The sequence below is a fragment of the Phoxinus phoxinus genome, assembly GCF_949152265.1.
Source record: "Phoxinus phoxinus genome assembly, chromosome: 9".
NCBI lineage: Eukaryota > Metazoa > Chordata > Actinopteri > Cypriniformes > Leuciscidae > Phoxinus > Phoxinus phoxinus.
Genome location: NC_136884.1, coordinates 1,153,370 through 1,167,500, shown reverse-complemented (window position 1 = coordinate 1,167,500; position 14,131 = coordinate 1,153,370). Strand labels below are relative to the sequence as shown.

Genomic DNA, 14,131 nt, shown 5'->3' with positions numbered 1-14,131 from the left:
TTTCAGCTTTATCCATGTTTTTTTTTTTTTAACAGTCTATGGCAATAACCTCGTTGAGCGTTAGGCGGCGCTGAACATCATGAAAACCCCAAGTCCAGTCTATTTAAAACCCAAGAGAAGAAGAAGTGGAAAGACCGGAGAAGCGTGTGAAGAGTGTTAAAAGTGCGTTCATTTAATTTTAAAATGAGTCGCTCTTATAACGATGAGCTTCAGTATCTGGATAAAGTCCACAAAAACTGCTGGCGGATTAAGAAGGGCTTCGTGCCTAATATGCAGGTAAATCACGTGTCAGAAACGCAAACGTGTAACGTTACACTAATGATTCAGTGACGCATGTAGAGAATCTAATCATTACATCAATAACAAAATTAGTAGTACTCAGTTAATTAGCACTTTAGAGTGTCTGATTGAATTAAATGTTGAATGATGTTTGATCCTCAGGTGGAGGGTATTTTCTATGTCAATGATCCACTGGAGAAACTGATGTTTGAGGAGCTGAGGAACGCCTGTCGCGGTGGAGGTGACGACACACTATTATTTAACCCATTTATACAAATAACAATATGCTTTTGCATTAACAGTAGTGTGAAGAGGTTAAATTAGATAGTCCTTTTTGCCCTAAATCTAAGTTTTTAACATGGCGAGTCATCTCAAAGCTGATTGGCTTAGAAATGAAATACCTGAGGTACTCAATAATAATCAAACACGCCTGTCAATCATAGTCATAAAACACCTCATGCACACAAACTCAAGGTTTATTGACATTATGTGGGGTGAATCATTCCAGAAATGGTTATGAAGTACAACATTGATGATAATATGACATAAAACATTAAAGCATTGTCGTAATTGCTCATTTGAATAGAACATATCAAATGTGAGTCAATATTAGTGAACGATACTCTTGACCTGTTTTCACAGGGTTTGGTGGTTTCTTACCTGCTATGAAGCAAATCGGAAACGTTGCCGCCCTGCCGGGAATTGTACATGTGAGTTAAATTAGCAGGATTTATCATCACCACATGAAATACATAACCTTGCTTTCTGCAAAACATATAAGCATCTATCATACCTTTCAGATATGTCAAAGTAGCGCAGAAACTCGAGATTGTCAAAATAAAAGTCCCTAGCAAAACAAATTTAAATCTGATAATTACTAGTTTTGACTTATTTGTCAAACAATAACTATAACTTAAATATCTACTATAGAAAGCTGCTACTTTGACTTTCAAAAGGTGTTTAACTGTCGTAGGTTGATTGTATTAAAGGATTAGTTCACTTTCAAATAAAAATTTCCTGATCATTTACTCTCCCCCATGTCATCCGAGATGTTCATCTTCAGTCGAAAAGAAATGAAGGTTTTTGAGGAAAACACACCAGGATTGTTCTCCATATAATGGACTTCAACTGCACCCAACCATTCAAATGTTCAAAGAAGGTCCAGATGTGAGTTTCAGTGCAGCTTCTGTCTCAACACGATCCCAGCCGAGGAATAAGAGTTATCTAGACAAACCAGCCGCCATTTTATAAAAAAATAATAATAATAATATACTTTTTAACCACAAATGCTCGTCGTGTACCATATCTGGGACGCGCCACACATTACATCATCACGTTGTAACGGTCACAATTTTTATTAAAAAAAATATATAATACTAATATTCATAATAAAATAAAAATAAAACTATTACAAAGATGTCGGACGATTTTGAAGTTGGAGGAGAAAGTAAGATTGAGTTTTTTCGCCCTTCTCTACATTTTTGAACCGGAGTACACAGACACATAACTTGGATGACGTGACGCTTGACCTTTCTAACGTGATGACGTAACGCGTGGCGCATCTCAGAGATGCTACACGACAGGCATTTGTGGTTAAAGTATATTATTTTTTTAGTAAATGAGCGATGGTTTCAGTAGATAAGTCAAGTCATCTTCATTTATACAGCGCTTTTATCAATGTAGATAGTTTCAAAGCTGCTTTACAGAGATAAACGTATAATTTAAGGAGACAGATTGTTTTGGCTTTATAGCGGTTCTTGAATAATAAAGATATTTTCCAGCTAAAGTTAGTTTTGATTGATTCACTTCCGTCGAAAGGATCATTAGTTATTAAATTAGAGACGACTAAGACGACACCGTTCTCTCTACACAGACTTTAAACTGAACCTGTGAGAAACGCTGATGGCGCTCACGTGCGCATCAAGAATTAATCCTGTAGTTATGTGCGTTTGAATGGACCTTCTTTGAACATTTGAATGGTTGGGTGCAGTTGAAGTCCATTATATGGAGAACAATCCTGGAGTGTTTTCCTCAAAAACCTTAATTTATTATCGACTGAAGAAAGAAAGACATGAACATCTTGGATGACGTGGGAGAGTAAATTATCAGGATTTTCTTATTTGAAAGTGAAATACTCCTTTAATTGAACAGATAAACCAACAACATGGATATTTTTTACTTAACATCAGGATTTTAGATTCAAATTTAGGTGCGTAAGTGAAAGTATATTGTGTTTTTCCCCCCATCATTTTAAATAATAATATTTTGCAGTGCTTTCCCAGCTCAATCTCACGTTCAGTGTTCACTGCTCCATACATTTCTGCTTACGGTTTACATGTGTTCTTCAGCGGTCCATCGGCTTACCCGACGTCCACTCCGGATACGGGTTTGCCATCGGGAACATGGCTGCGTTTGACATGTCAAACCCGGACGCTGTGGTCTCTCCCGGTACGTAATGGATCTTTATTCCAGGTCAATACACACATCTAAATATCTGAAAGTGAAACCTAAGTTCTGTGTAGTTTCTTTCTCATAAAAATGCCCTTAAAATGATGTAAAAAGTAAAAATGCCAAAACCTTTTGCTACAATAGAAGAATATGATTTGAAAATTAAACCCAATCTTCTTTTTCTTTTGTGACCCTGGACCACAAAACATGGATTGAGATGTATACATCATATAAAGCTGAATAAATAATCTCTCCATTGATGTGTGGTTTGTTAGGATAGGACAATATTTGGTCGAGACACAACTATTGAAAATCTGGAATCTGAGGAGCAAAAAAATCTAAACATTGAGAAAATCTCCTTTAAAGTTGTGCATTTATGTTCACGATTGTGCTGCATTCACTCACAAAAATACATGTTTTATATATTTACGGTAGGAAATTTACTAAATATCTTCATGGAACATGATCTTTACTTAAATCTTTACATAAACTTATCTTTACTTTTTCTCAATGTTTAGATTGTTTTGGTCCCTCAGATTCCAGATTTTCAATAGTTGTCTCGACCAAATATTGTACACAATATATAAATATTGAACACAAAAAAAAAACGTAATGGATCCGCGTTCAGATTCACGATTGCTCGTCACACTCAGCTGTTGAAAGTAACTTTCTACACTTAAACTGACTCGCGCTGTAACGCTCGTGTGTGTGTGTGTGTGTGTGCAGGTGGAGTGGGGTTTGACATTAACTGTGGCGTGCGACTCCTGCGCACGAACCTGGATGAGTGTGACGTGCAGCCGGTGAAGGAGCAGCTGGCCCAGTCCATGTTTGACCACATTCCCGTCGGAGTCGGGTCCAAGGGCGTCATTCCCATGGGGGCAAAGTAAACACACTCATTACAATCACACTTTATCTCGCTTGGTTTATAACCATGTATATTCAAAATGTTCAATACAAGAAATAAAATTAGAGATGATGATATATATTGGCCACATAACGGTATCGGCTGATGAATATTTTCAATGTTATCGGCTCGATAAGAAAATCTGGCCGATATATTAAAGGTTGGGTAAGGTAAGAATTGTCTAAAGAACTTTTTTTCAAATTGGCTTAAACTGTCTTTATATACCAATACATAATTAAAATGTAAGTACTTTGAAAAAGAGAGTATAAAAATTGAGTGACTATAGTGTATTTAATCTTCAATAAACACAGCTCATTAATTCCTACCGGGACGAAACAAGTGATTGGCTTGCGCGACTCACTCTCCGTCGCCATGACTACCGCCGCTATTACTGGCTCCGCCCACGTGCGCGCAGTCGCACACCCGTTTTTAGGTGGGAGTGACTGGAATTAATGAGCTGTGTTTATTGAAGATTAAATACACTAGAGTCACTCAGTTTTTTTATACTCTCTATTTCAGAGTACTTGCATTTTAAATATGTATTGGTATATAAAGACAGTTTAAACAAATTTGAATAAGTTTTTTTAGACAATTCTGACCTACCCAACCTTTAAAGCCGATAAATATTGTATTTCCTTCAGCTGATACACTTCAGATGCACTGTTCAACATGATGGTTTTGAATCGCTTTAAATATGATTGGAATTAAAAAGGAAAACACCGTAAACATGCGCTAATGTTTTACTCAAACATGAACTTTTTCAGTCGCATGTAAAAAAAATCTACTTTATTGGATTACCCTGGAGTAATTATATTCACCACAATTCAAGTCAGTCATATCGGCTGCTTAAAATTATAATTCGAACATAATTATAATTGTGTGCTTGGGACATGGCTTTTTTTTTTTTTTTTAATAAGGCTCCCAAAAACTATATAAAAATTTGGATTTAGATTTATCGGCCAATATATCGGTTATCGGCTTTCGAATATAAAGGGTTAACGGTATTGGCCAAAATGTTTAATATATCCAGGACAATGAGGAATATACACTCCTAATACATAATCCTAATTAAGTTAATACATCTTAAGTGTTATTCCTTTAATAATATTTTTATTTAATTTTTTTCATTGCTACCTGATTAGAGAAAGCAGAAAAAGAGAAACATTTTTAGGGAAAAAGGGAAACACCCAAAATGCAGAAGTTTAATCTCTAGTTTTTACAAAAACCAAGGAGCAGTTTAAATTCCGCCGTATGATTCATAAAGATGCTTTTATGCGGAAAAAATTAAACGTGGATTAGAAATTTTAATTAAAGTATATAAATAATACTAAAATAACAGTGTCTCACACTCAGGACATGTGAAACTAGCTCTAATGGCACAGCCTTTAGTAAGCGTGTGTGTGTGTGTAGAGATCTGGAGGAGGCTCTAGAGATGGGTGTTGATTGGTCGCTGAGGGAGGGATACGCCTGGGCCGAGGATAAGGAACACTGTGAGGAATACGGCCGAATGCTGCAGGCCGATCCCAACAAAGTCTCGTCCAAAGCCAAGAAGAGAGGACTGCCACAGGTACACACACACACACACACACGCACGCTTACTAAAGCCTGTGCCATCGGTGTGCATCACTAGTGTGAAGTCTTGGTTCTCTCGCTGTTGTGTAGTTGGGGACGTTGGGTGCAGGAAATCACTACGCCGAGATTCAGGTGGTGGATGAGATCTATAACGATTACGCCGCTAAGAAGATGGGCATCGACCACAAGGGGCAGGTGTGTGTGATGATCCACAGCGGCAGTCGCGGCCTCGGCCACCAGGTGGCGACAGGTGAGCATCAACTGATCTGTGACTGGCTCTCTCATACTCTCTTGTTCTCAGGCTCGACTAGAACCGGTTTTCCTGCTTGAATGTTGATTATTTTCCTCATTGTTGCGGCTCCTCTCTTCCCAGTCTGTCAGTAACGCTCTGTTTACTTCCTGTCTCTATGAAGCCCCTCCTTCTGAAAAGCACACTGTGCTCTGATTGGTCGGCTGGAGCATTGTGTTGTGATTGGTCGAGTGTTTTGGAAATGTCCCGCCCCTTACCATCACTGCCAGTTTAACACACTACTAACTCAATTAGGCCTCGCCCCTTTATTTCGCACCCTTCTATTGGTGGATCTCATGTGAGTGACAGGTTGCCCCGCCCTCGTCGCATTATTTTTGTTTTGTTTAGATGCTCTGGTTGCCATGGAGAAGGCGATGAAGCGAGACCAGATCACGGTGAACGACCGCCAGCTGGCCTGCGCTCGCATCTCGTCTCCCGAGGGGCAGGACTATCTGAAGGGCATGGCGGCCGCCGGGAACTACGCCTGGGTCAACCGGTCCTCCATGACCTTCCTTACCCGACAGGTCAGATCAAACACTGGTCAGAAGAACAAGTCTTAAAGGTGCAGTGTGTCATTTTTAGCGACATCTAGTGGTGAGGTTACGAATTGCACCCAACAGAAGTTACGGTGGCAGACAGGAAGTGATGTCGTCATCTGAGACTGCATAGAGTAGCCAGTTAAACAGTTCTTTACAAAGATAAATTAGGAAATTATGTTTACTTAATTATTTAGTAAAACGATATGTTATTGCGAGTATTATTGTTCAACATTGTGTCAGTGTTTTATTCGCTGACTTTAGCGCTTCTTATCATGAAGAACAACATAGTGACGAAACGCGTTTGTCCGTTCAGGGCCACCGTAGAAACATGTCGATGTAAGCGGACCCGCGGTGTGTGTCGAGAGAAATGCTCATTCTAAGATAATAAAAACATAACAGTTCATTATGTGAGGTCTTTATTCACCACTGAAAATATAGATCTGTTTAGGGCTGTTTTCGACTAAGGATTTTCATAGTCGAATCTGATTCGTTAGATTTTGCCGTAGTCGATTGATAGTCAAATTTTTTTTTTTTTTTTTTTTTAGATAGCAGCTAGATTTTTTCCATTTCAAACAAAAGAGCTAAAAAAAAACTAAAAGAAAAACATGGTGTGTAACAAATACCTTTTATTTTTTATTCATTTAAAGCCAGATGAACAAAACATATCACACATATATCAAACATCAGAAAAGTTCACATATAATAGGAACAAATTGGCTTCAAAAACAACAACGTGCCAAAACATGCCTTTATCTCTCACTTAGGAACCCATTTCTTGGCTTTTAATTCAGTTCACACTCGGGAATCGGGATAAAATAAATAAATAAAATTAAACTTACCGCAACAGCCTGGCACTAGTCCAAAATACAATTACACAACAACGAAAATAAACATAGGCCTAATATAAGTTATAGTCGAATGGGCTTCAGAAAGTGCACAGAAAAGAAAAAGGAAAGGATTTCTTCGTTGCTGAGACGCTTCGCGCGCAGCCTTCAGCTTGCACTTAACTTTCTTTGGGTCATCTTTAACCTTCTCGAAATACTCCCACACTTTTGATGATTTTTTAGAAGCCATTGTGAGCCAATAAATCCGTAAATGCTAACAAATGCGGTCCGGACGTTACAGTGTGCATGTAGTGTGCTGCTGCTCATTGGTTACATAACACTCAGCGCCGCCGCTCCCACCACACGCTGTGCGCACCAAAAAAATAGCCTAATGAAAAATCAATATTTATAATGCCGATATTATTTCAGTATAGAAATACAGACATCCCAAAGGAAGTTCCGGGAGTCTCCCGCATATTGATAGCGGCTCGCTGATGCCTGCGAATTAGTTAAAATCTCCGGAATCTAGAGCGAGCGCGCCCGCGAGACAGAGACTGAGCTCCAAACCGCGCAGCGCGTGCACGGCAGAGAGGGAGAGAGAGCAAGTCCGCACGCGTGTTCCTCATGAAGACGAAGTTTCTCGGGGTAGGGGGCATCATAAATAATGCAATTATGCTTAGGGCACCAAAATGGCTAGCAGCGGCACTAACACTTCCCTACTATTCGACCATGAGGTTCATAGTCGAATCAGAGCTCTCCGAATCGAATCCTCGACTATTAGAAGTCAGCCCTATTTATTATATTGCATTTCTGTCAACCGATCCTCCTGAATATTACACAGTGCACCTTTAAAGGGATAGTTCACAAAATAATTACATTGTCATTCTGGTCGCTTGGTAATCTTAAGGTTGAGCCGCTTGGACTATTTTAAACATTGTCTTTACTAACTTTCTGCGCCGGCAAATTTCAATCACAACAGAAGCCTCTGGAGGAGTGAGACACTCTCAGATTTAATCACTAATATCTTCATTTGTGTCCCGAAGATGAACGAGTCTGACGGGGAACAACATGAGGGAGAGTCATTACTGACAGAGTTTTCTTCTGCAGGCCTTCTCTAAAGTGTTCACCACGACACCGGACGACCTGGACATGCACGTGATCTACGACGTCTCGCACAACATCGCCAAGGTGGAGGAGCACATGGTGGACGGCAAGCAGAAGACGCTCCTCGTGCACCGGAAGGGCTCGACACGGGCGTTTCCACCACACCACCCGCTCATACCCGTCGACTACCAGGTGTGTGTGAGCAAACCTTTATTCTCACGCATGAATTATGTTGAATATCTGTCAGCTGGTAAATTTAACTACACAATTAGATAATACCAGTTTAGCTCAACCAGTGACCAAGCAATTCTTCATTGTGTTCAGTGTGTGTAAAAAGAGCATTAGCAATTACAGACAAAACACTGAAGAACACATGATCAGCTCAAAGTGTCCGAAGAATTTCTGAGTATAATATATCAGTTTACTTTATTTTGCTCTCCTCACTCACATAAGTTAACTATAGTGTCCTGCACACACTAGTGAACAAATATTAAAAATTATATCTGGTGTCTGAATAATTTTTGGTTTGACTGTATGAAGCAAATCAAACAAGAACTCAAAATTAACTGCTTTTATTTAAATAATTTTTCCTTGTGAATGTGCGAGACATTCTTCCTCAATGTGTTTTCCTGTCGTCCAGCTGACGGGCCAGCCGGTTCTGATCGGGGGGACGATGGGCACCTGCAGTTATGTGCTGACGGGCACGGAGCAGGGCATGACCGAGACGTTCGGCACCACGTGTCACGGAGCGGTGAGTGAGCGTAACTCTAGCTTACATGCACCAAAATGTCATAATCATTTGTTAACAAACAAGTATTCATTACTTCAGTGATGCCACCTGAAATTATTACATTGTTTAAATTAATACATTTTTAGCTAACTGTAATTTTGTATATATACACATTTCTGAAATGCATAACTTAAAGGGATAGTTCACTTTAAAATGAAAATTCTGTCATCATATACTCACCCTCACGTTGTTTTCTTTCTTCTGCTGAACATAACTGAAGATTGTTTGGTTACTGACATTCTTCAAAATGTTTACTGGTCCCACTGACTGCCATAGTATTTTTCCCCCCTACTATGGCAGGCAATGGGACCAGTTAACTGTTTGGTTACTGACATTCTTCAAAATATCTTCCTTTGACAGAATTTTCATTTTAAAGTGAACTATCCCTTTAAGAGTTTCCTCTGATGACAGAACACGCTAAATTCTAATATGACCCTGGATGTGAAAAGTTCTATACAAATAAACGTGAATTGAATTGTTTCAAAGCAGCTTTACAGTAACAGTGTTTACAGCAGATCTAGAATAGTTATTGTCCAGATAAAGTTAGATTTGATTCACTTCCATTGCAAAGATCAGTAGTTATTAACTTGGAGGCCGCCAACACGACACAGAAACTTTTAATGTCTTTAATGAACGCAAACTTTGGGTCCAAGGGGCAAGTTGTGAAAAACTGACATGCATATGCGTTTAGTCTATAGGTGTGCTAATGCTAATGTCTAATGTGTGTTTGTGAACGCTGTAGGGTCGAGCTCTATCCAGAGCCAAATCCAGACGCAACATAGACTTCCAGGACGTTCTGGATAAACTGGCAGACATGGGCATCGCCATCAGAGTCGCGTCACCAAAGCTGGTGATGGAGGAGGTGAGGCGTTACACACATCTTGCCAATTTAGTGTTACTTTAATTTAAATTAAGAATCCAAAACCACAGGAAAAAGTATATTTTATTAAATATTTTCTGTATTTACGCCATGTCAGCAACAAGGCTATTTATGGTGAAAACAGAAACAAAATATGACATTTCAGGTGATACTTTCTTTTAAATGCATCAGTTAAACACACATTATATTTTATTAAAAATATTTAATTTAATTATACCACTAAATAGTCACAAATTATTCTTTCGTTTTGTTTAACTTCTAAGTCTTTTTTAGATTGTATGATAGTTTTATTATTTTCTTTGCTTTTAAAATCACAAAATGCATTGAATTCAATTATATTTTAAGTTGCTTTGTGACCTTTTGTTTAACGGTTAAGCTAGTAGAGTAGCGATAAACCAGCAGTTTGCTTTTTTTAAACGCTATTTAGATTTTCATATTTATTTTTTCAATAATCATCCTAGAATAAAACGCACTGAATATATTATATTCAACTTGTTTTGTGACTTAAATGGGGACAAATTGATTATCTTTTAATTCCAGTTTTATTTAACTGTTAAGCTTAACCCCTTATTAGTAGACCCGATGGAGAATAGCTGTTCAATTGAAAGTTGCATCAGTTTGTATTTTTTTTAAGGGGTCATGACAGAGAAATCAATTTCTCTTTAGCATTTTGATTGTACCGGTGAAACTGGAGAAATTAGAATATGGTACAAAAGTTTATTTATTTCAGTAATTAAACTTAAAAGGTGAAACTAATATATTATATAGACTCATTACATGCAAAGTGAGCTATTTCAAGCCTTTATTTGTTATAATTTTGATGATTATGGCTTACAGCTTATGAAAACCTTTTCACAATATTATAATGATGAATTTGGGGTTTTCATAATCTGTAAGCCACAATCATCAAAATTATAACAAATAAAGGCTTGAAATAGCTCACTTTGCATGTAATGAGTCTATATAATATATTAGTTTCACCTTTTAAGTTGAATTACTGAAATAAATGAACTTTTGCACCATATTTTACTATCTCCAGTTTCACCTGTAAGGTCTTTGTACCGTTAAATCATCCTGCAAGTAAATGATTTCATAATGCTTCATCTGTACATTTATATGTATAGAGGGTCAGAATGAAGATTGAAAATAACATGTTTTCTGGTGCACTTTTTGTTTTTAACATTAGAAGTGAACCTCAAGGAACATTAAAATAGCCGTTTGAAAACATTAAATCACAATGCATGATTTTAACACGTGTTGTTGTCTTCACGTCAGGCTCCTGAATCCTACAAGAACGTCACAGATGTGGTGAACACGTGCCATGACGCCGGCATCAGTAAAAAGGCCATCAAGCTCCGACCCATCGCTGTGATTAAAGGTTAAAACATCGCGACGAAGGCGGAGAAAGGCCCTGAATACTGAACGCAATCCGTTTCTTATGGCGATAAAGACTGAAGATTCGATGGCGTCTCGAATATTTCTGCACTTATGAAGGTGGAGTGGCTGAAGTCAGCGTTATGTTTCGTTTAGGGTTAAAGGTAAAAGGTTTTCACTTAGAACTGTCAAATAATTTGTGTTAAAGGAACATGCCGACTTTAGCTTATTCCCCGTATCGCCCAGAGTTAGATAAGTCCATGCATACAGTTCTCATCTCTGTGCGAGCCGTAACTCTGTCTGACGCACCCACCGCTAGCCTAGCACAGCACAAAGACTGGAGGTAAATGGCTCCAGCTAGCATACTGCTCCCAATAAGTGACAAAATAACACCAACATTTTCCTATTTACGTTGTGGTTTGTATAGTCACAGCGTGTACAAATAACAAGGTCACATGACACAGCCATCTTCTAACCGTACATACTGGGAACTATATTCTCAGAAGGCCAAGCACTGCTACTTCTGAGAATATAGTTCCCAGTGTGTGTATACGGTTAGAAGATGGCCGTCTCTCATGTGACCTTGTTATTAATCACAGCATGTAAATAGTTGGTGTTATTTTGTCACTTATTGGGAGCAGTATGCTAGCTGGAGCCATTTATCTCCAGTCTTTGTGCTGTGCTAGGCTAGCGGTGGGTGCGTCAGACAGAGTTACGGCACGCATGGAGATGAGAAGGGTGTGTGTGGACTTAGCTAACTCTGGGGGATACGGTGAATAAGCTAAAGTCCCAAAAAGTTAAGTTCCCATGTTCCTTGAAATCTGTTAGTCAGAATGAACTACAGCTGGAAAGCAAACTGAGATTAGTAAATACTTTATTGGTCATGACAAAAGATCCACAAAAGGGAGTGAGAGGGGCGTGTCCCAGCATATCAAAAATAAATCAAGTTTACACAGTCTACCTTGTCTTTCTCTCCTCTTATTTGGCATAACCACAGATGAGCAGGACTGAGTAACAGGTGTTGGGTAAACCACAGCAAGTCTGAAGCAAAGACTCATGGATTATGAGAGAAACAATCTTTAACAGTCATTCTAATACATGTCAGGTTACGGCAAAGAACTTCATCCATTTATATTGGGATACCTCTTTACATATCATGATTCTCAAACCATTAAAGGGGAACTATCGCCAAAATTGAACCTAAGCTCTTGGTTAATCTACCAGAGTCAAAATTTCGTGTAAAAGCATAATTAGAATGGAAACGCCACTTTTAAGACACGTTTTAGCTCAAAATGCCTTTTGAATGGGAGTGCACGGGGCACTACTGTGATAGCATCAAACTCGCTATATTAAAACACTAATGCGCCTCGACACAACATGAGACTGTGCTGGAAGTGTCAGCATCGACTACATTGTGTACACAGAGTTTACTAAAAAGAAAGGTTTTGTACGATGCACTTTATCAGTGCTTCCGGGGGCTGGAATTGTCAGTCAAAAGTAGTCGATCTCCGAACGCAACGTAATGAACCGACTCCATAAGAGGAAATGTCATTAAGTTATGCTTTTCATTGGAATTACAAGTTCATTACGTTGCGTTCAGAGATCGACTACTTTTGACTGACAAAATTCCAGCCCCCGAAAAAACTGATAAAGTGAGTCGTACAAAACCTTTCTTTTTAGTAAACTCTGTGAACACAATGTAGTCAATGCTGGAGTTCATGTGTCGAGCCGCATTAGTGTTTTACATATAGCGAGTTTGATGCTATCACACTCCCATTGAAAACGTGTCTTAAAAGTGGCCTTTCCATTCTAATTATGCTTTTACACGAAAGTTTGACTCTGGAAGATTAACAAAAAGAGCCTAGGTTCAATTATAGCGACACTTACCCTTTAAAGCCAGTGTGATTTAAAGTTGACTCGGCCTGAACTTTCCATGTGTCCTTTGATGGGTGTTTGTATCTGAAGTGGGATCCAGGGGGTGAAAGGGTTAATACATGTGCAGTGTCTCACAAAATACAACACAGATTGTCATTCTAACAAAAGACTGACGCAAATGCACGTCAGATAGACCCTATGATGAGTTTAAATTAAATTTCCCCAACAAAATGATTCCTAGCAGCGTAACCCAAACCGAAACATTCACACTGCAGATCCGAGGATCACACCACCTCGTAGCATCTTCACAGTCAGTAACATTACACGTATTGCATATTTCAAATGGGCTTTAAACGACAGCGAATCGCAAGACTGTGACGGACCGGATAAACATTTAGTGTTCAGTTGGTTCTGAAGCGATATGTAGTTACAGCACGGCTCTGGTGGGAATGCCGTTATTTGTGGAAAACTGGGGGATTGCTGATAAATTAGCAGTTTAGCAATAAGAAATAAGACCTAAAATGATTTGCCAGGTCGAGCCCACATCAAGAGCACTTCCATTTGTTAACCTCGTCACGTCAAACTAAAACCTATGCTTCATTTCTGGAAGTTAAAAAAAACAATTAAATTAAATCGGCCCTTCTTAATCTGAGTTGAGATAAATCCGGATTTCTCAAGCGCACAAGAAAAAAAAAATAAACATTTCATTAAATTCATTCTAGTAATTTTCTGTAACATTTTAAGTCATATTTCCAAACAATTCGTTTTTTTTTCTTCCTGCATGTTTCAATGGAAAAGCTTCAAACTCGTGACTTTCCCTTGAAACTCTGTCCAGGACTGAAGCCCCGCCCACCCTCACAAACCCCACCTACTCTCCGTCTCGTCCAATCGCAGACCAGTCCAGGTGGCTGAACCTCCAATGGAGAGCACAACTCTGATTGGGCCGAGGTCAGTGTGGTGGGGGCGTGGTCACTGTCACGTGACAGCCAATCCCTACGTGACGCCTGTTGGGGGTCCGTGTCCGTGGTTAAGCTTCTTTAAGTGCAAAAGTAGCTCCTATGCTAAGCTCTGTCAGTATGGTGGTCTGTATGTGGCGTCAAATGCCGAGCCAATGAAACGCTCCGCTTGACAGTTCCAGTTTTAAAGTTTGGCCTGCTGGAAAAACACCTACACACACACACACACACACACATTAAAACAGTCACATCTCACATCTAATGATCTCTGAAAACAACATGAAGGAAGTGTTTCCA

At 39.0% G+C, this 14,131-nt stretch overlaps 2 protein-coding genes across 14 annotated transcripts in view; one reads left to right on the top strand and one right to left on the bottom strand.

Moving 5' to 3' along the window:
* The first annotated feature begins 60 nt into the window (after positions 1-60).
* On the top strand, positions 61-11,983 carry rtcb (RNA 2',3'-cyclic phosphate and 5'-OH ligase). 9 transcript variants are annotated; one of them, XR_013799073.1, is made up of 13 exons: positions 61-276; positions 442-520; positions 922-989; positions 2,628-2,727; positions 3,454-3,610; positions 5,042-5,198; positions 5,294-5,453; positions 5,841-6,016; positions 7,963-8,151; positions 8,600-8,710; positions 9,492-9,611; positions 10,905-11,238; positions 11,710-11,962. XR_013799073.1 is itself a non-coding variant. In XM_079623942.1 (12 exons), exons 1-12 carry the CDS (start codon positions 184-186, stop codon positions 11,010-11,012), a joined length of 1,518 nt encoding a protein of 505 aa, XP_079480068.1. In that variant the 5' UTR covers positions 61-183; the 3' UTR covers positions 11,013-11,983. The 9 variants fall into 9 exon arrangements, 1 of the variants encoding a protein (XP_079480068.1); XR_013799074.1 differs by having other exon boundaries at positions 10,905-11,317; positions 11,659-11,962; XR_013799075.1 differs by having other exon boundaries at positions 10,905-11,346; positions 11,659-11,962.
* xpot (exportin, tRNA (nuclear export receptor for tRNAs)) overlaps positions 11,861-14,131 on the bottom strand; it is a 24,990-nt gene continuing 22,719 nt past the window's right edge. For 2 of the 5 annotated variants that reach the window (XM_079623941.1, XM_079623940.1), the window contains exon 25: positions 11,861-14,045. In XM_079623941.1, coding sequence (XP_079480067.1) covers positions 14,019-14,045 — 27 coding nt within the window. In that variant the 3' untranslated portion in view covers positions 11,861-14,018. The remainder of the gene's footprint in view (positions 14,046-14,131) is intronic. The other 3 variants (XR_013799070.1, XR_013799071.1, XR_013799072.1) reach the window with 3 other exon arrangements.